The sequence below is a fragment of the Diadema antillarum genome, unplaced genomic scaffold (genome assembly GCF_040938485.1).
Source record: "Diadema antillarum isolate AM-2024a unplaced genomic scaffold, OU_Dant_1.0 seq00000364_RagTag, whole genome shotgun sequence".
Lineage (NCBI taxonomy): Eukaryota > Metazoa > Echinodermata > Echinoidea > Diadematoida > Diadematidae > Diadema > Diadema antillarum.
The window spans coordinates 1008449-1031715 of NW_027271365.1; the positions used below are offsets into that span (position 1 = coordinate 1008449).

The 23267-nt window shown below is 40.3% G+C and overlaps 1 protein-coding gene across 1 annotated transcript in view; it reads right to left on the minus strand.

Moving 5' to 3' along the window:
- Positions 1-1270: 1270 nt before the first annotated feature.
- The window catches only part of LOC139731171 (sodium-independent sulfate anion transporter-like), a 37954-nt gene continuing 15957 nt past the window's right edge, over positions 1271-23267 (minus strand). Inside the window, exons 7-15 of the mRNA XM_071642052.1 lie at positions 12149-12221; positions 9908-9958; positions 8558-8618; positions 7199-7395; positions 6309-6439; positions 3894-4067; positions 3421-3486; positions 1992-2172; positions 1271-1299 (exon numbers count right to left, since the gene is read on the minus strand). Coding sequence (XP_071498153.1) covers positions 1271-1299; positions 1992-2172; positions 3421-3486; positions 3894-4067; positions 6309-6439; positions 7199-7395; positions 8558-8618; positions 9908-9958; positions 12149-12221 — 963 coding nt within the window. The remainder of the gene's footprint in view (positions 1300-1991; positions 2173-3420; positions 3487-3893; positions 4068-6308; positions 6440-7198; positions 7396-8557; positions 8619-9907; positions 9959-12148; positions 12222-23267) is intronic.

Sequence of the window (23267 nt, forward strand, 5' to 3'; positions counted from 1 at the left end):
ATGATATCATCCCCTTAGCACAGCCTCTTCAGCAAAAATCCTACACCGCATTTTTTTTTAAAACAAAAATGAGCTAATTCTACTAAAACTGCCGATTTGCGTAGCAGAGATAATGCAACATTCAATGCTAGGGCCTGCTGCATCATTTAAAACAATGACTGAAACTTGTCATCCAAATAAGGCAACAGGCAGATGTCACAAGCATTGTAGTAATAAATCAGATGGAATAAAATGGATTCTTTCATTCACCTTTACAAAACTCCTCTGGCAGTTGAAGCTTTCATTGGATACACTTTGCGCTCAAAGCAAATTTGATAACTATACATAGAGTGTTTAGATGACACTGAAAGTACTCATGAATGTGTCGATTGAGAATGAAAAGGGCGTTACGTTGCCACAAAACCCATAGTGTTTGAGACAACTTAACGCCCTTCTCATTCTCAACAGATGAATTATGGGGCTTCTATCTTGGAGTTTGTATGTGTTTACATAAACCTCTGAGAAAACATAAAAAACATGAATTCCACGTTTACATGCTGTGCACAAGATTCCTGAGAAATTGAATAAAAAAACTGCATTCAATATTTCTAGTGATAGTGTATTACGGTGGGAACATGAAATGTTGTTGATGCAGAGAAAGGGATATGGGCAAAATCTTTGGAGGGACTCTTTCAGCTCGATTAATCACTTTTTTCTCAGCAACATCAAATGATTACTTTGTTGCAATGCAAAAATCAACCTCTGCAATTTTCTTTACAGTTAATTGATAATGTGACAACATTTATCTTCATAAAATGAAAGTACATTGGCATATAAAAACAAAGTTTGTTCCTCCTGTACAACTCTACTCTCAAGGTATTACACTGGACCTTTTCTTCATGAGTCTAAATGTCCATGTTACAATTTGATGATACATTGGTGGGTGATTAAATCAAGACATCATTGATGCAATGCACTGGGCAACAAACCAACAAAACATAGATTTCTAATCTCGGCATGATGCTGATTTGGAGAGATTTTACCAAAGTAGGGAAGAACAGTGACATGGAATGTGCCATTATTACTTTGCAGCTGTAGCCAAAATGGTCAGTTTTGGTCCTCCCCTGAAAAATATCTGTATACACCCAAAACGCCCTTCCAAGGCAAAAGTGCACGTATATTTCTGGGACAGAGATTCAAGATGTTCCTCATCAGTTGCCCTCTCTGCGCAGCATATCATATGAAATCTGGGTGTTGCCATGGTTACCTCCTTATATCTCCACGGTCGTGTTCACACTGCACTGTCTTCAATGTTGTGCTCTGAAGCAAGATTAGACACACCAAAGAAACAGATACAGATGCAAGATGAAATGTATTCAAATAATCTCATTTACGGCCTAAAAAGGAAAGATAGTTAACCTGTTGAGGACGAGTCCTGAGTAACTTGTGCAAATGTCTGTGGGAAATGTGTGTTGCAGCAAAGTCAAACCGTCCTCAACAGGTTAAAAGCTACAATCAATCTGATTCCTAATTTCTCAAGAATGAAAAGATTGATCTCTTATGGACATTGTAATGGCAGGGCCCTCTGGTAGAGCAGTAGCAACACTGAAGAGGCTACCCCGGATATATCAGATCTTATTATTCTTATTATCATTATCATTGTTATTTCTAAAATGTATAGTAACATGCATCTTCAGAGAGTTCAGAAGATGCAAACTGTTAAAAACTTATAGACACGCACTGCATAACCATTACAAGATTACGTAGACAGTCTATTACTCATTTCCTATGGTAAAAAGTGATCGATTTCACAGTTTTAGTCATCAAAATGTAAGTTCACCACAACATTAACAGACAATGTTTTATTTTTACTAAAATCACTAGCTACGTTTATAATTTGAGTCTAGAAAAGTAAGAATTGATAGAATAATCATGACAGCACAATAGAAAGATAGAATAGCAAAACTGTAAGATATCAAGGTAGCCCAGCAATTCCAACCACCACAACTCACCGTTAGACTTTGCCACTTCATTTTCCTCACGATCTCCCATCACCATGGCGACGAGGTGAGTGCTCGCATCTCCTTGGCTCTCCTCCAGGCCCTGGTTGACCTTGTGGAGGGCATCGTCCACACTGTCCAGTATCTTGACCCCTTCTATCTTAGCCCTGTCCAGCATCGAATGTATTCCAGGCTGTGGATGGAAGGGGGTCAAAAAAAAAAATGAACTGTGACAGGCATGACCAGGAACACCTTGCAATTCTCTTATTTCTATTTGTTTGGTCTCACTTCAAGAAATACAACCATTACATTGCTTGTTTTGTTTGTTTGTTTTTGCTTTTTTCATCTGGGATAAACCTTGTTTCTCACTCAAATGCCTTCGCTTGTTCCTTAACACTATGCACTAACAATATCATCATTTGTTTATAGTAGAATTGTGCTGCTGATGTTATTTTGTTTGTACATGTTAACGCGTTGTAGCAATAAATGAAATAGACTCTTTGGACACAGCTGATGACTTTACACATTTAGAACAATTATAAATTTTTTTTTGTAAACACCTTCCTTCATTTATCGTTGACTTTGCTATTTTGTTGTTTATTGCTTTACCGTTTTTCAGCAAGTTTCAGTAAGTTTTATTTCTCCACTTGTATATAAAAGAAAAATAATGACAATATATCAACATATTATTCACAAGTCATGAAAATATAAACAATAGTTCACATTACAAATATACAATCGTGATATAATAATACATACATATGGCAAATCTTTAAATAATAAACAGGAGGGGGAGCCTGTTATCAACTTTTTAAAACATGTTTGATTAGTAACTTATGTTGCATAAAGACATATCTTTATGTACCAGTTTATGTTTATTACCCTTATGATACTACTTTATCAGAGAGAAGAGCTCATATGTAAGAGTACCTTATACTGGAGAAGAGTTTCCACTTTCACTCATGTTTTCTTACCAGGCAGGATAATGAGTTAAGTTATACACCATAGACATACATATCTTACCATCAGTAGAAATTCAATATTATTTTCTTTTCCCTGCACATACATGTATATACCTCTGTAGCAGTGCAGTACACAAACTTTCAAAGGATCACAGTCAATTTGAAATTGTAGGTTTCTTTTTTTTTAATCTTCTACACACAAAATATGATACAAACTGTTATCTGGAGAATTCCTTTGTTATCACAAAGGGGATACATCTAAGAAAAACTCTAAGAAACAGAAACTACACTGTTGACACTTCAGTGGCTGGTGCAATTATCTTCAAGTCACAGAGATTCTTGCATTCAGTTCTCAAATACTTCCCTTTTTACCACAATATTGAATGTTTTCACTTGGGATTCGTAATTCCTGGAAATCCAGGAATAATACGGATGTTTATTCCTTTACAAGACTGTTTATGTGACATGGATCACCTTACCTTTACTCCTGTGAGCATGATGCTTAGCTGCTTTTTCCTGAAGGATTTCACGACATCTTTTAATCCCTAGTTTTGAAGAAAACGAACAAGGAAGACAAGGAAACGAGAGTTATCATTCAAATCAACATCTGGTATTCCACTATTAAAGAGTAATGGTGTTTTAAACCTATGTCCCGGGCCTGCCAGAGATAGTAAAGGGAAACCTCATTACTGAGTTAAACTTTAAACAATCAAGTCTTTGTCATTTGATGACATATAAGAGGTGCTTCTGTAAAACATATCAAATGAAAATGATAAATGATGCATTGAATTTCAAACTAAATGTGACAAGAGGGAAAGTTTGCAATACAATGTCTACCCCCTGGTGTTAGACAAGGGCCACTAGAATCAAATAAATCTTTCAGACAGTCATACAAGTTTGATAAATGCCGGTGAAGCATCAAAGACATGATTTTTTTTTTCAAAATTCTTACTTCTACGACAGAGTAGTCGAGGGATGCCACGCGTGAGAAGTCGATGATGGCAGAGCGTGGGACTTCACAGAGGAGTCCCTTGTCGTCCAGGAGGTTGTGGAGGGTACCCATGGCTGGGTACCTTAAGCCTTGCTCCAGTGTGATGATCAGGACTCCCTCTTGATCCTCTCTGGTCTGAAAAGAAAATTGGGGAATTTTCACTAACTCTGCACCACTTTCCCTTTTTACTTTCTATAGAGTAGAACAAACTATAACTAGGAAAAGCACTCAGAGAGTGCAGATCTCCGCCAAGCAGCTCATTTCCACCCACACTTGCATGCTAAAAATTGCCAAATTTCCCAAAGAAGCCTTGTGTTTACTTCATCAGCTTCCTGCAGTGTGGCACCTTGAGCAGAGCATGTGCTTCAGTGCGTGTATGTGCAAATCTCGTATACATGCAGCTTGAACTCCCAAGCTAATTTACCCTATTTGCCAAAAGATTAGAAATCCTTCAAAAATCCAGAAAAATTCTTGGATCACTACCAAAATTTGAAATTTGATCATCTGTTCCTTGTGTCATTATCAACTCTTCCTGTAAGTTTCATCTAAAACAATTCACAACTTTTTGAGTTATATTGCAAGCAGACAGACAGACAAACAAACAAACAAACAAATGCCAGCAAAAACATATCCTCCTCGGCAGATGGTAATAAAGTGCTTCCTTATTTAGATGATCCATCTGAGCATTGGTAATTCAACTGGTGGACAAATTGTCCTCCATCAACGTAAATAAGCACTGATCAGTGTTTTCCTGGTAGCCTTGAAAACTAGAAATATCACTTAAGGTGATTAATACCCCCGCCCCGTGACGACAGTCTTACCCAAGGAATGATCTTTCCTTGATCTTCTGCCATTTAAATTCCGTTACCATGGCAACGCAGCTTCCGACACGTCCAAAAAATATGTCTTGCACATCTTCCCACCAAGACCAATGTGTGTGCCACATTTCATGAGCTTCAGTCGAATACAGAGGAAGTAGTTCAATCCGCAAGATCTTTCCTTGATCTTCTGCCATTTATATGCCGTTACCATGGCAACGCAGCTTCCGACACATCCGAAAAATATGTCTTCCACATCTTCCCACCAAGATCAAGGTGTGTGCCACATTTCATAAGCTTTGGTCAAAAAACTGAGGAAGTAGTTAAATCCGCAAGATCTTTCCTTGATCTTCTGCCATTAATATGCCGTTACCATGGCAACGTACTTTCGGGTACTGTCAAAAAATGCGTCTTGCACATCTACAACCAAAGGCACACATCTGTACCAAGTTTCATGGAAATTGGGCAAAAACTGAGGAAGTAGTTTGCAACACAAAATTTTCCATCATTTTGGCTCATAATATGTGAGCTGTTACCATGGCAACATACTTTTTGTCACTGTCAAGAAATGTGTCATGCTGACCTATATCCTAAGACAAACATTCAATATGAATTCCATGAGAATTGGAAGAACACTGATGAAGCAGTTTTGCCATGAAGCATTTTGCCCTATATTTTACCAATAACATGCCGTTACCATGGCAACGCACTTTTTGCCACTGCGGAAATATGTGTCTTGCACATTAACATATTCAGATGAACATCTGTACCTAATTTCATAAAAATTGATCAAAAACTGTGGGAGGAGTTCGCGACGCAAGATTTGTACCCATTTTTGCCCATAATATGCCGTTACCATGGCAACGTACTTATGGGTACTGTCAAAAAATACGTCTTGCACATCTACAACCCAAGGCACACATCTGTGCAAAGTTTTATGGGAATCGGTTGAAAACTGAGGAAGTAGTTCGCGACGCAAGATTTGCAACGGACCGACCGCCCGACCGCCCGACCGCCCGACCGCCCGACCGCCCGACCGCCCGACCGCCCGACCGCCCGACCGACCGTCCGCTGATTCCTATATACCCCCTTCAAACTTCGTTTGGCGGGGGTATAAAAAGTCAATGGCATACATACTTGGGTTTGATTCGAACCAACAATCTCCTGATTACCTGACAGGCATCATATCCATCAGACTACAGAGCTTCTGTCTGAAAGCCAGTGCTGGTTCTAATCCTTATAACATGGAGTAGGTATGTACGGTGTATTTATGTATCAATTTATGGGTAGTTTTTTGCCTTGTGGGCTTTATAGGAATGAATCTCTTGTGAGCTAAAGGTCTCTCCTGTTGGTTGCTGCAAAACGTCACATGACAATTAGACTATGAAATAAAATATAGCTGTCAGCCAGTCAGAGGAATGCACTTGGTCATATGCACTTACATCTTCTGTCTCCATGTTGCTTATAAGGGTCAGGAATAACTGTAACCATTTCAGCAACCATATCACACAAGGCAACAAGGGGGTGGATGTGCAAGCGAGATTATTGTGATGCATACCTTAAAGCCAGGCTTTCCATACGGGTACAAGAGTAAGATTATGTCGACCACGATGCCACAAATGGTTCCATACTCCACTCCGAGCCAGAGAGACAGGAAGAAAGTCACAAAGAGGGGAATCAAATCCAGCTCTGTAATGAGAGCAAAATAAAATGATTTAATGATGCGCTATAAACACAGCGAAATATCTGGAAGCCAGCACTTAAACAGAGACGAGGCACATATTAAAGACAATAAGCTATGATCTTGCATAATATTCAGAAGATTTTTACCGAGTAGTTAATCTTGATAACACTATAATCTGTATTATTATACCAGCCATTTTATTGGCAATAAGCCATATTCTTTATCCAAAAAATGATCAGGATGGAATATTGTTCATTTTGGATTTTAGTTTTTTTGTTTCCTCCAAAAGAGTATCCTCTTTGAAAAAGATATACCTTTTATTAGTTCCATACATTAGACCATTAGATGACAGAGATTCACCTATATTTGAATGTGCCCAGCTTGGATAATTTTGTTATATTTAAACAGAAAATGAGTTAAAGCATATTGCAGAAGCTTTAATACATGCTTCATTTTTCTTTTTATCACTCTGATACGATTGCAATTCCAATGTTTCAATTGATATCAACTGTGAAAAACATAAAGCGAATTGTGAAAGCTTTAAGACTTGCTTCATTTTTCTTTTTATCATTCTGATATGGTTGCACTTCCAATGTTTCAAATAATAGCTACAGTGTAAAACATCCTCCCCCACTGATAAATCCAACATATTTTTAATGGAGCTGCCTTTTCCCCATCCTCTATCCGATGACTAAACAAACAGGGGCTAGCTAATGACTTTCAGATCAACATCACCTGACAACACTACATGCTTTCTCACTCACTTTTGACTCTCCACAGGTCCACGACGATGTGGTAGTCGATCATGAAGACCACGGCGTACATGATGACGGCGGCCAGGGAGGCCTTTGGGATGAAGTAGAAGAGTGGGGTGAGGAAGGCCAGAGAGAGAATGACCAGGACACCAGTGACCAGTCCAGCCGCTTGGGTCTCCACCCCACTCTGATTGTTGATGGCAGACCTGGAAGTGAGCAACAATAACTTGGGCTTTACGTACAATGTACCTATATATCCAGCATTTCATACATGCAAACATACATACCACGTACCTCATACTGTATACACTGTTATATTCGCATACAGATACTTTTGCAAATGAGGAGGTCATAGACATTTTCGCAAGATGTTGTTTTTGCGAATTGATGCCGACGCTAACATAAATGCACTATCATCCAAATGCATCTAGACATTTTCATGTACATGATCCAATTGTGATTCGTAAAATTTGCAAAAAAATTAAACCCTCACAAAAATAACAGCTTATACAGTATTCAGATGTTTTTACAAAACATACATATCCTCTGCTGAGAACGAGAAGGGCATTATCACAATTTTTTAGGGCATTGAGTTATTGGTATCAGGTTTTAGAGCTTGATCCATACCATATGGCATCAATTTTGCATTACATTCATTTTCAGTAAAATGTTAAAAATCAAAACCACAATGGCACTGTTTTTCCAATCATTTAGAACAATTATGCTTATAAATCTATAACCACATTTGATTAGATAAACTTTGTATTACAATGCTTGTAAATCTATACCCACTTTTGATTGAATAAACTATTTATTTTATGAAAATTGATTGCTTCCTTTATATTTACACTCAAATGTTAGAATGTAACAGCACCCTTGTAGTCCTCAGCTGACGATAATGTATACACAAACAAACATATGTGTTCAGATATGTATAGACTTATCAAGCATACTCATGAATACATATAATTCATACTTAACCATCACATGCGTAAATGCATACTTATGCAGACACATTTTGAGTGTGTACCTGTACATTGTGAGATTGCTGCTTTGGTGAGTATAGGGCATACTACCCCAGATTTCTGTTCAGACATTCTCCCATGCACTCGTGTAACAGTTCACATGCCACATTTCATTGTGAAAATCCAAGTGCTTAAAAATATCATTAAAGCGCTTTCAAGCATTTTTTGTTTGAAACACAGAGGTGATACATCAAATTGCTTCCAATACCAATATCATAATACATATCAAGGGAGCATCTATGTAAACAATAAGGACATGTCAAGCATTTTCATCTAATACAACAAACTATGTACTACCTGAAATTTACCACCATGAATGAAATGCAAGCACCTTTGAACTCACCTAGAGAAGCTGCCAGTGATTGGATAACCAGAGACGAATGAGGAACCAATATTACAAGAACCTGTTGGCATGATTAAATATAGAGAAAACTTTAGATGTCAGGCATTTATAATCAGCTCATTATGTCTTTTTGATGCAATTAATTTTGGTTTGTATGCCTGAAGGACAATGTTAGACTTTTTCCCCATAGGTCATTCATCAAGTGATTTGTGTGCTAACCTTTGACCTCTGACCTTTGAGACAGCAATTGGGAAAAAAAAACCTGAAAGATCTAGTGAATGATAGTGGTGTTGTCATACCTTATAATATCAACTTTTGTCAAATGTTACACCGTGTTATGTTTATCTATTTATTTTTTTGAACCTGAGATTTGATCAATTATATGCAAATCTGGTCTCAAGCCAGTTCAATAAAAAACTCTCATAGAATTTATTTGTACGGATAATCAAATGTTTTCTTCAAAAAAATCTAAAGGCACATCAAATAAAAGCAAAAATGTGTGATTTGACTTTAATCATTAATCATTGCATAATCACTAATGAATGATAAATCTTAGGCTGCATACGTTATTGCAATGATATTATTATATCACATCTTTTTGAAATATGACAACTGCGCTTGAATATGTAAACAAAAACACAACTGCTATCAACAATTTATTGCATCTGGGACATAATTAGATCCACATACATTTTATTTGGTACATTAAAGGAAAACAAAACCCAATTATAGAAATGTGGATGAGTGGAAGCAGCAACATTAGTAGAACACATCAGTGAAGGTTTGAGGAAAATCAGACAATTGATGCAAAAGTTATGAATTTTTATAGTTTTGATGTTTGAACCGCTGGATAGGAGACTACAAGAGTTCATGATGTCATGTGTAGACAATATAAAGAAAATATAGAGGGAATTCCACAAAAATCCATTTTCATTATAATTACACATTCCATCAACTTGATACTGATATATGCAAATTAAGGGTAGTATACTACTCCCCCTGTTTTCTGAAAGCGGTTAGTCAAGCAAGTGCTCTTTTATTATGCTAGAAAGTGAAATCATGTTTAATTTTCTTTACATTTTCTATATTATTGTTGTCCACACATGATGTCATAAACTCAAGTAGTCTCCTCATCCAGCAGTTCTAACACAAAAACTTTAAAATTCATAACTTTTTCATCAATTGTCTGATTTTCCTCAAATTTTCACTGATGTATTCTAATAATGTTGCTGCTTTCACACAATCCACATTTCTCTTTAGGTTTTGGCTTCCTTTAAGTTTTTAAGTTGAGTTTATAGGCGTCAAGCATTACTTATAGGCAACCAGGGCTATATAACCAGCCATACTCACCTAATGCAATGAGTTCCTGGTTGGTTTCCACTTTGTAGTTATTCTGGCGAGCTGCAAAAGTAGTATTAATAATGATGATAATTTTCATGAAGACAATGCTGTTAATGATGATAACGACAACAATAACAAAGTAGTACACGGATTTTTACTACTTTGTTATTGTTGTCATTATTTTGGACGAAACTTACAGGAAAAGTGAGAATGACACAACTAACAAATAATTAAATTTTGGTAGTGATCCAAGAATTTTTTGGGAATTTATGAAGGATTTTTTATATTTTGACAGGTAGAGTCAATGAACTTGGGAGTTCAAGCTGTGCATTTTTGAGGCTTTCAAACGCACACTAAAGTGCATCCTCTCGTAGTTTCTGCTAGGGCGAGGCGTGCCATGCAGCTGAGGGTTTATGATGTAACAAAGGCTTCTATATTGGGAAATTGGCCGATTTTCAGCATGTATACCTATATGGGTGGAAATCATTGATCTCCATGGAAGAGCCCAAAGAGCTTTTCCCTAGTGGTGGAGAGGAGAAAAATCTCTTTGGGAAGAGCAAGATCATCAATGGAAAGTAGCTGCTTGGTAGAGGTCTGCGCTCTCAGAGTGCTTTTCTAGTTATTTTTATTATCATTATTATTATTATTATTATTATTATTACTATTACTATTATCATCATCATTATTTTCATTATCATCATATTAATGTCATAATCATCACTACTTTCATCAATATTAGTCTTATGTGTTGAACCAAAGGTTATCACTGTAAAGCTTTAAGTAGGGCCTGTGTATATAGCCTATAGATATGCTATAGCACAAAACAAACTTTAATGGAATAGCTGCAAATTAACAACTAATGCTATCATTCTTGATATTTAATTACACAATGTGTAGTACATTTGTACCAATAAATGATAATGAATTCAAATCACTGATACTGACCAGGCACTCATAATGATACCAGGACTATAGCTTGATGTTTTTCAAAAGCTTCTTGGACTATCTAGCAACAACTATAATACTAACTTGAGTAAATCTACAAAATGAATGAATGAAACAGATGACTATGAGCCATTTGCATGTATAGGGATGTGTAAGCATGTGATGCCCTTTCATAACTGTCTATCATTATTTGATATAAAATGAGAAGCTCAACACCTATTTTTGGTACTTCCGAAGAAAAATATTTTCAGTGTGCAATGAAGGATGGGCATAACAATGCTGTCCTATATATTTGTAGGAGATTTTATATGGCAATATAATCTTCAAGGCAGATCCAATTTTAATGACTTTTTTTAATGCTAGAGGTAATAGAAGATCCATTTCTACATGATGTAATATGTTACTACCATAATATTCAAGGACAGCGATTTGCTAAATCGTGACCATTCAACAAACTATTGTTTGTGTATTATCATCATTTTAACTCATCATTTCTTAAAACTGCTCTAACTTTGCAACTCACATATTTTGAGGAGGCTGACATTTGATTGCTCATCGTCTCTCCTACAAAGACTGCTACTAGTGACCATACATAATACAAACCTCCAGATTGTTGTTGCTTCCCTAACTGCTTTAATTGGATGAACATGTGCTAGGAAAATTAATAATTTGTTATACATTGAGCAATTGCTCTCAAATGCTTTCAGAGTGATTGTAAATAAACAAAATGAAAACTTTATGAGTTGCGAGCTGAACTGAAATTGCAAGCCACAAAGGATACTGAGCAACAAAGCAGTCCTTTCTAAATGAAATGCTCATAATTGCTTCTCGATGATAGCTTTTTCTGAAAATCTCACTTGTTTTAAGAAACCCTTGTTCATGCTTATATCCCTCTCCTGAATCGATCTATTACAAAAACTTCAGTAGGAAAACAATCACTTGACTAAAATGCCTCAAAGCAGATAAATACATTTTTACCAAAGCAAATCAATGTCGGATTTTCTCTCACTTCCCAAACAAGGAAGTAAAACACATAACATGCACACACTCATACAAAATTTCACCACATCTGAAGACTTGCAAGATTCAGAATAACACACACACACACACACACAAAAATGAATTTGAATTCTACAATATCCCATAATTTCACAAGACCGTACAATTCTGGACATAGAAATAACTTACTCTATATTACACAAACTTAACAGTTTCAGGTGGGTTCTCTACAACTACACAGTTTGATAGTACACTAAACTACTCTCCTCAGAGTTGCTATATGAAGAGTATGAAGGCACTACTCACCAAAGCCTTTTGCGATTGCAATATTTTCCAGAAAGCCAAGCACGGGAATAACTATAAGACCAACATTTAAGTTCTGTTGGGGGGCAGCAATGAAAGTCAAAATTCATAGAAAAAGACAAGCAAACAAACAAATAAACAAAAATTAGCAAAAAAAGCAGTCCAATGTTAGGTGAATTCACACATTGGACACGCAGATGATGCAAAAAAAATGCAGGAAATAGAAGGTATAATTTCAGGTAACACTCAAACTCTGCAAGATGATGTTTAAATGATATTCAGATATTCATTATGATATTTATTATCATTCATTTATTATATCACCTGTAGTGTGATTTGGCTCAAAGTAATGATATTCATTTTTTCTCATCACTTTCCCATGTCACTATAACCTTTTTTTATGGATTTTATTTTCAATCCAGAAACTACACAAAGCCACTAAAAAATATGCTGTTAAAGTCTGCTTCAAACTGAATTCTGTCCTGTCCAAATATAGGCCATGGGCTAGTGGGGGTCAACGTGCACCCCCTCTGCACTTAACATTCATTGTTGTTTCCATGTAGCCCTTGGTCTGGAGAGTCAGAAAAGTGATGTTAACAAAAAAAAAGTTGGGTCCCAAGACCCGCCCCGTGACGTTTTGTGACGTCACTTCCGGAACGACCTTTTCGCGAATACGGGGGAATAGGATTTGCGTATTATCCTAATAAAGTGGTCCCCATGCCTTTATTTTTCATTAATAACCAAAGATTTTGGTATTTCTAGATTTCTCAGAAGATGGAAAATATGATGCAAAGCAAAGTTTGGCAATATAAGCCCTCAGTTTCTCGTCATCGACAACGAAATGGGCAACGATGTCGACAAAATTCAACAAAATTTTACAAAATTTGTTCAATTTTTCAAGTTTCACCCTTTAAGTTTGTATATTTTTGTGAAAAATTTGTTAAATGACTTGAAATTTGGTCTGGATATTAAATGAATATCCCTTTTTATGAAAACAAAAGATTTTGGCCTAATTGAAATCCGATCTTCTTCTGTAGACATTCAAGTGCGCATGCGCGGTGTCTAAATTAGCCTCCGAAATGCCATTTTTGATGTCCAGTATCAAAAATGAGTTACAACGAATCCTTTTATTATGTAATGTGAGACCCTATGGAAATTATGCCCCCCCCCCATTTTTTAAAGATATATATAACACCTGCAATATGTATTCCATTTTATAAAGATACCTAACATACTTATGCCTAAGATGCCTAACAAGTGTGAAAGTTAGATTCACACCCCTAAAACAAAATGGAAGAGTCAAGAATGTTGAGAGGAAAGAGTGACGTGGAAGCTGAGGAGGGTGATGATGTGGCCACACTTTGCCATGCCATCTCATTCTAAGCAGACCGTCTCTCCTCGTCTCTTTTTCCAGGTAAGAATTTATACAGTTTTCCACCATTACTTTCTGGTATATAACTACATTAGTTTATGCATTTTGACTTACACCACTCATTGCAATACATGTGTTGAGTTGTACTTATTTCGAAAAAGATGTGTTTTAGGATTATTTGTATAAGACAAAGAGCTGCATGCAGGTAGCAGCTTTTGACTAAATTAATGTTGTTACGGAACAAATCCTTTCCATTTAAATTTAGTAGTGGATTTACACTACCACACTCTAATTTGTTAAGCTACCAGTATAATAGAAGATGTATAAGTTAAGGTGATATGAATAATTACCAAATTATGGTTTAACTCCTCACTATATGTACTATGAGCAAATTTGCCGTAACCATTGTACAGCCTACTAATGATTTTAGATGTGAAAGTCCCCAAGCTACTGTTTAAATTGTGCGTGTGTGTGTGTGTGTGTGTGTGTGGGTGTGTTCATGTCCGCACCCATGTGAATGCGAACACAACCATCTCAGGTTGTGTAATGGATAAGATGGGGAAAGTATCATGGTTGTGAACACTTGTAGATTTTAAACCTGAAATGGTCAGTCTGGCTAAATGTGCCAGGTGGTATTCATCAGGCTCTGGTAGGAGAGTCCAGACGAAAGATTATGTGATAACTGGCCTCCTTGGGCCAGGCGAAGTTGTTCTGATTACAGTCTAGTAGTCTAGACCCCTTTTAGTTCATTTCAAACCGATCGTTAATCGTTATAACCATGTGATTTCTAGTGGCGATAGTACATAAAATTCATGCCTATCTCATATTGTGATAGGGAATATAGATTGTAAATATTGTATAATTCATCTGGATATGGACAAGAAAAGAAATGTATATTTGAGTGAAAGGGAAGGGACTGAAACACAGACTAGACTGCCCGAAGTCTCTCCCTCACTGAGGAGTAGAAGTACTCTGACCTTGTCCGCTGGAGATGTGATAGTCTTCCACTGGTCAGCGGGACCACAACATCATAAAATCCACTTGAAAAAAGAGAAAGTTTTGCTGCCACTTGGAAAAGAGAGGAAATTCTGATTCTCCTCTTTTTAGGAAGCAAAAAGGGAGAAAAACTAAAAGACTTTGAGAACATCGTAATGAAAGTGAGGAAAAACCAAATTTTGTACACAAATGGAAACTTGTTGTGCATACATTTTATAGTTATGAAGACGAACAGTTTTAATCATGTTGAGTATAATTATGATGATGCGTGATACAGAAAAAACCCTATGATAAAAGAAGATTTATTCGTTATTTTCGGTGAATAGTTTTTGGCAGAATTTTGGTTTAATGATATTTAAGTTAAGAGTTAACAGCAACTGGACATAGCTTTCCCAAGGGGAGAATAGAAGTTATTACATAAATAGAATAAAAGGTGAATATCATTGTATGTGTTTAATGACTGGTACACATTGATTTATGTCATGTTATTTTACTTGTGTTTTGATATGTCTGTTTTCCCTCATTTTTCATTCCTCCTTTCATCCTTTCCCTATGCGCTTAGAAACATTGTGTTAAGCGCATTACAAATATAATGTATTATTACCATTATTAGTAGAAATATCGGTTGATTTATAAGTTAAGCAAGAAGGAATAAATCAATATTTAATAAGAGAAAGGAAGACAATCTGATATAATTCGGAGTGAAATTGGTTTGATTCAGTCATCATATTTTAATACGATGCTGTAACAGAAACAAGAATGCAATTTTGAGGTACATAATGTACAAATGTTCAGCCAGTTACGAATGTAACTTCATGGAGAATAAAAAACACACTTTGCCATGCCATCTCATTCTAAGCAGACCGTCTCTCCTCGTCTCTTTTTCCAGTCCAGTGAGCTTATTTCCTAAAAGACCCTTGCCCTATTGGCACGGGGCTTACATTTGGCGACCCTGCCAGGACGTCACACGGAGCAGACAGAGTAACTCAGAGGTGACCCGTTGTGGCGTCCCATGGACTTGATCCTGTAGTCAACTAGGCTGTCCAGACCAAGTACCAGTCACCGACATCCAAGATGGCGTCAGACCTAGCAGCCGTGAGCCAAAGAGTGCAAGAAGGGCTCCACCAGCTGGACGAGGCGCAGCTCCTTGAAATCGCCCAGAAGCTGAACATCTCCTCAGATGATGAGACAAAGGTAAGGGGGAGAGGGAGGATGGGCATTTTAAGATGGGTGGTCAGGTACTTGGCTAGGGAAGAGGTGGAGGAGATGGATGATGGAGGGCTCTCGATCTTGGAGGGAATTCTGTCTTCAATAGAGAAGCTGGTGGGGGGCACAAAGAAAGAAGCGCCACCTGCACCGCAAGGATCTGGAGACACCCCTACCCAAGAGGAAGATGCCAAACCAACCACCCCTTCTCCACCGCCAGCAGCAACAGCAGACCAGGTCCCACTCGCTGTCCTGACGAATCTGATGAAGCGGGATTTCAAAATCTCCGGGCAGATTGGCGAACCGGGGCAGAGAGACCGCATCACATATACAAGCCTCACGAGGCAGCTTGAGGCAGGACAAGCGAAAGGCTACAACGACAGGGAGCTGGTTGAGGCGATTATTCGCGCAATATCTCCGGGGATGCGCCTCCGCAGTTACCTGGAGAGCTCGGAGAACTTGACACTAACAACAGTCAAAGAGATCTTAGAGGTCCACTTTAAAGAAGGAGATGCCACCACCCTGTACAAGGAATTATCTTCGGCAAGCCAGGGGTCGAGTGAGTCCTGCCAGGAATTCGTCCTGAGGATGCTGGACCTACGGCAGAAGGTCCTTTTAGCCTCAAAGCGGGTGGATGCGCAATTCCGATACGATCCCGCCTTGGTACAGCAGATGTTCCTTCACTCCTTGAGCACGGGTATTGGCAATGACAGCGTCCGCCTGGAGGTGCGACTGCTCCTCCAGGAGCCAAGTGTCTCAGATGAAGCCCTACTCAAATGCGTCAAGGATGCTGATGGAAGGGAAGCAGAGCGGAGGGGTAAACAAAAATCAAAGGCAAAAATAAACAAGGTTGATGAAGGCAACTGCGAGCTCACCAACCAAATCAAGCAGTTGCAGGCAGATCTGGCTGCACTGAAGGCTCAGAAGGAGGCACCACCAGCCCAGCAGCACCAAACCAGGAGGCCAAATAGAGAGAGAGGCACCGACTGGGGCTGCGCTGCATGCCGGGAAGCTGGAAGGGGCCCAGAGTGCAGACATTGCTTCCACTGCGGGAGCGAGGATCATTTCTTGCGGGGGTGTAGGCTCCGTTACAGGCAAACCAAGGTGTCGGGAAATGGTCAAGGGTCACCCAGGTGGGACGGGGGTCGACCCCAAGGCCCAAGTCCCAGAATGGGCCCGCAGGACCAATAGGAGACGCTCACCCCAAAGGCCAGCCTACCTTCACATACAATACCAGCACAGTAAAGGGCAAACACAGGAAAAGGTTAACAAAACTCCTAGGGGACAAATGTATTGTAAAATGCCGATTCAACAGAATAGACACAAAGGCTTTATGGGATACGGGTGCCCAAGTATCTATAATCTCTCGCGAGTGGAAGAACAAGTATTTCCCAAACGAGGCAATTCACCCCATATCGGAACTGCTGCAGGGTACAGAACTCCAACTTCGGACTGCTAATGGCCAAGAGCTCCCCTTTGTGGGATGGGTAAAGTTGAGCTTTTCAGTAGAAGATGGACAAGATGCCCCAGTCATAGATATCCCAGTGCTCGTGACTCCTGACTACCTCAGTGAACCCATCATAGGCTTCAATGTTATCAGTGAGCTGGTGAAGCTGCCTCCCTACATACACACCAACAGACCCACAGATAGGTTACGCCATGCATTCCAGTCCAATCCTGCAATCATCAACTCAGTTGTCAGCCTCCTTCAAAACCCGGACGATGAGGAGGAGGTGGGCGTGGTAAGGCACCCCAGGACGATGACCACAATCCCACGTCAGTCATCAGTCATGGTTACGTGCAGAGTCCGGACAACTGCACCAATACAGTCTGAGACAGAGGTGTACTTCCACCCAGATAGCAATGACCTTCCCCACGGCCTTCATCCCAGTGAAGGTTTACTCAAGCTTAAGACTGGTACTTGCAGTAAAGTTTCTGTTCAGATAAATAACACCACCAAGCACGACATAAACCTCCATGGTAGATTGATCGTTGGCAGGTTACACCAAATCTCTGCTATCATCCCTGGGACCATAGCCTCTTGCGAGACTCCCATGCCAGCTAGGCCAGAAGCCCAGAGTAACAGAACGACAAGGACAGATGATTTCTTATCCGGTGTAGACATGACGGGGTTGGATGAGGACCAAAGGGCTCGCGTGTTGAAAGTTCTGGAAGAAGAGAAAGATGCATTCTCAAGAGATGAATCAGATGTAGGATGCATTGAAGATCTTCGCATGCACATTAAGCTCACCGACCCAAATCCGGTGCAGCGAAATTACATGTCCATACCGCGCCCACTGTATGAAGAGGTCAAAGACTACCTGACCGATTTAATCGCTAGAGGATGGGTAACCAAATCGAAGTCTCCCTACTCGTCACCGGTAGTCTGTGTGCGCAAGAAAGATGGCACCCTACGTCTGTGCATAGACTACCGTGAGCTCAACAAAAAGACAATAGCAGACCGACAACCCATCCAAGGATCCAGGACGTAGTCGACGGACTCGGGGGAAGCTGTTGGTTCTCCACACTTGACCAGGGGAAAGCCTACCACCAGGGTTTCATGGATGAAGAGAGCCAGCCCCTCACTGCGTTTGTGACTCCCTGGGGGCTGTACCAATGGCTCCGAATTCCGTTTGGCTTGAAGAACGCGCCTGCTGTATACCAACGACACATGGAGTCTGCTCTCGAGGGACTAACTCACAGCTGTTGTGTTGTTTACCTTGATGACATCTTGGTTTACAGCAAGTCCTTCGATGAGCATCTCCACCACATCCAACAAGTGCTTGGCCGAGTTCGGACACATGGCATTAAGCTAAAGCCTAGTAAATGCAAAGTGTTCCAGAAGGAGGCCAAGTACTTGGGAAGGATAATCTCTCAGGAAGGTTACAGAGCGGATCCGGACGACACAGCAGCCCTCGGGTCGTTGAAAGAGAAAAGACCGAATACAGTTGGAGGAGTCAGACAACTTCTGGGTCTTGTCGGATATTACCGTCGGTATATTCCCGACTTCTCCCGCCGTGCAAAGCCCCTTTACGACCTGCTCAAGGGACCGTGTACCCCCAACAACAAGCCAAACAAAAGAAAGCCTAGCAGAAAGAAGAATCTAGTCCCATCCAGTCAACCTGTGACCTGGACCGAAGTACACCAGAAGATCCTAGAAGAACTGGTTGATCTCCTGTCCTCTCCACCGATCATGACGTACCCAGATTTTGGCGAACCCTTCTGTCTGTATACGGATGCTTCTCAGGAAGGTTTGGGTGCCGTACTGACCCAGCAACGCGATGGTAAACAACGGGTAATTGGTTACGGTTCTCGGACACTAAGCCCTGCCGAGAAAAACTATCATCTACATTCAGGGAAGCTTGAATTTCTTGCGCTCAAGTGGGCTGTAACCGAGCACTTCCGAGACTACTTGTTCCATGCACCTTCTTTCACCGTCTATACTGACAATAATCCCCTTACATATGTCATGACAACAGCCAAACTAAATGCAACGGGACTAAGATGGGTGGGGGAGCTGGCTGATTATAACTTTGATATCAAGTACCTACCTGGAAGGAAGAATGTAACGGCTGACACACTATCACGCTTACCCTTGGATCTGGAGGAATACCAGGCAGCATGCACCCAAGGGGTATCCCCAGACACTATCCGGGCAACAAGCGTATCAGTCCTACAAGACACCTCCACAGCCTATCTTCATGCTCTGACAAGCAGTGATGCCACGGATGAGGACATCGAGAACCATGCTACAGAGCCTGCGTTGTCCAGGGAAGAAATCCGAGAAGCACAAGATCAAGACCCAACAATCAGCCCTGTTCTAACTGCAAAAAGGCAAAACAGGTTCCCATCTCGTAAATCTCAAATGAGCATGACCCACAGTACTAAGAGTCTTCTCCATGAATGGAGAAACCTTGAGATTAGCGAGGACGGCATCCTGTATCGCAAGACCACCAACCGATATCAGATGCTTCTACCAAAGGTCTACCACAGCCTGGTGTTGAGCCAACTGCATGACGAGATGGGGCACCAAGGGGCTGATCGAGTCCTGTCACTCCTACGGGACCGATTCTTCTGGCCCTACATGCAGCGAGATGTAGAAAAGTATACCAGCAGCATGTGTACTTGCCTGAAAGACAAGAAACCGACCAAGAAAACACGGGCACCACTACACCCAATAACCACAACTCAACCATTCGAACTGGTGTCGTTAGACTTCCTTCATCTTGAGAGAAGCACAGGAGGCTATGAGTATATTCTGGTCATTGTCGACGACTTTACCAGGTTTGCTCAAGCCTATCCAACTACGAACAAGAGTGGGAAAACTGCAGCTGATAAGTTCTTCAATGATTATGTCCTTCGCTTCGGGCTCCCGAAAAGAATCCACCATGACCAAGGACGGGAATTTGAGAACAAGTTCTTTGCCCAGCTCTGCAAACATACTGGAATTGCCCGCTCTCACACGACACCCTACCATCCTCAGGGAAACGGGAAAGTCGAAAGAATGAACCGAACGATCCTCGGAATGCTCCGGACACTGACAGACACAGAGAAATCCCGTTGGAGAGACCATGTAAACAAAGTCGTCCATGCATATAACTGCACCAGACATTCTGCCACGGGATACTCACCATTCTTGCTCCTGTATGGACGATCACCCCGCCTTCCTGTCGATCTTGCCTTTGGGTTGAAGAATAATGAAGACAAAAACGCACCTAAGAACCACTCTGAGTATGTTGCGAAATGGCGAGATCAAATGACAGAGGCATACAAACTTGCTTCTCGACGGATAGCCTCTGCTGCAGACCGGAACAAACAGTTCTATGATCAGAAGGTTCACAGCTCTATATTGTCCCCAGGTGACAGAGTGTTGGTGAAGAATTTGGCTCCAGCGAGTGGCCCTGGAAAACTTCGCGGGTACTGGGAAGATAGGGTCTACATAGTCATTTCCCAGAAAGACGAGATGCCAGTGTACGAGATAGGACCAGAAAAAGGAGAAGGGAGAACAAGGGTCCTTCACAGGAACCATCTTCGGCCGTGCGACTATCTCGAAGAATCTCCACCCATCGGTCAACATGTCTCGCAGCCTCACTACAGACCAAAATCCCCAAATAGAACCCCTAGGAAAGTGAAAACGACTCGACCACCATCGCCCTTACTTGACTCAGACTCTGAGGACTCAGAGACTGAATACTATATGGAATTCATGCGGCGTCATGTGCCCATTGATCCCCAAAATGACAAGGAAGTTCCACCACCAAATACCCAACCAGTTGAAAATGAGGAAACCGAACCTCAACCCCCAAATGACAGTGAGGTAGATAACATGAACGATACTGATGATAACCAAGATGAAGTTGTTGTTCAGCCTCAAGAAGAGCAAAATGAAAATGGTCAAGTTCAGCCCCCAGAAGTTGTTGCTCAAGACGATCCCCTGTCTCCCCAAGATGCATCACCCTCATTAGAAAGGAGGACTTCTAGCCGTAACAAGAGACCTCCCACTTTGCTGACATATGACCAATTGGGACAGCCTTCATCAAATGTGTTACATTTAAACAACATGAATGCCCATACTTACCAATGGCCCTATGCCCACCCACCATATCAGCCCACACAGAGATCCAATCAACCGATGCAGCATGAATTCAACTACCAACCGCATGTGGAGACACCCCAGCCTCCCCTCCAATTCTCCAATCTTCCTCCATACCTCTTTCCAAACCAGTATCCCACAAATTTTCAGCACCAAACTCTCCCCCAATTCCTTGGTAATCGCTACGCACCAAGGATGAGCTTTCGCTAAATTCTGGACAAAGATAGCACCCATTTCCACCATAGCCCGAGTGTTCATCTGTGGGACTGAAGGGGAAAATCAACTCTGTAGAGCTAATGATGAGGCCGACCCAACTACCACATGAAGCTTAGGACCCGGATTTTCAACAATGCCCCAGAAACGAGGACATTTCATTGGGAATAATAAGAAAAAGATTGACAGAACGCTGACAGTTTTTATAATGACTGTTGTAATGTAAAATTGATATCCAATTTGACGGAGAAAACAAGAAGGGAAAGACGAGAGATGAAGAACAAACCTATGCGCAAGGTTTACAGGGAAAGGAATCAGGACCCACAAGTACGACGGACAATACATGATGAAATACATTGTTAGTTATGTTATTTTGTTCGGCACGAATTGTGTCAAGACGAAATGTCCTGACCCCCTTTTTGTTTCGTTATTATAGGATTGATGTGTACCAAATTGTACTGAAGTGCAGAACCTACCTGTTGAACCAGAAATTTTTGTTAAAATTCAATGGCTTGCACCCAACTGGGCTTGTGCACCCCCGGTTTAGGTCAAGTCATAACGGTTCCGGTAAATCGGAGTGATACTGGAAGCGAGGAGGAGATATTCCTCATTGTGGTTAATAGGGTATGGTGGTACAGTCAAAACACATTGGTTGATGTGAAGGATAATCATTAAGACTGTCTTGTTTCAATGCTTTGTTTAGGAAAATGTATGTAATGTCGTGGAAGACATTATTTTAAGAGGGGAGAGATGTGAGACCCTATGGAAATTATGCCCCCCCCCCCATTTTTTAAAGATATATATAACACCTGCAATATGTATTCCATTTTATAAAGATACCTAACATACTTATGCCTAAGATGCCTAACAAGTGTGAAAGTTAGATTCACACCCCTAAAACAAAATGGAAGAGTCAAGAATGTTGAGAGGAAAGAGTGACGTGGAAGCTGAGGAGGGTGATGATGTGGCCACACTTTGCCATGCCATCTCATTCTAAGCAGACCGTCTCTCCTCGTCTCTTTTTCCAGGTAAGAATTTATACAGTTTTCCACCATTACTTTCTGGTATATAACTACATTAGTTTATGCATTTTGACTTACACCACTCATTGCAATACATGTGTTGAGTTGTACTTATTTCGAAAAAGATGTGTTTTAGGATTATTTGTATAAGACAAAGAGCTGCATGCAGGTAGCAGCTTTTGACTAAATTAATGTTGTTACGGAACAAATCCTTTCCATTTAAATTTAGTAGTGGATTTACACTACCACACTCTAATTTGTTAAGCTACCAGTATAATAGAAGATGTATAAGTTAAGGTGATATGAATAATTACCAAATTATGGTTTAACTCCTCACTATATGTACTATGAGCAAATTTGCCGTAACCATTGTACAGCCTACTAATGATTTTAGATGTGAAAGTCCCCAAGCTACTGTTTAAATTGTGCGTGTGTGTGTGTGTGTGTGTGTGTGGGTGTGTTCATGTCCGCACCCATGTGAATGCGAACACAACCATCTCAGGTTGTGTAATGGATAAGATGGGGAAAGTATCATGGTTGTGAACACTTGTAGATTTTAAACCTGAAATGGTCAGTCTGGCTAAATGTGCCAGGTGGTATTCATCAGGCTCTGGTAGGAGAGTCCAGACGAAAGATTATGTGATAACTGGCCTCCTTGGGCCAGGCGAAGTTGTTCTGATTACAGTCTAGTAGTCTAGACCCCTTTTAGTTCATTTCAAA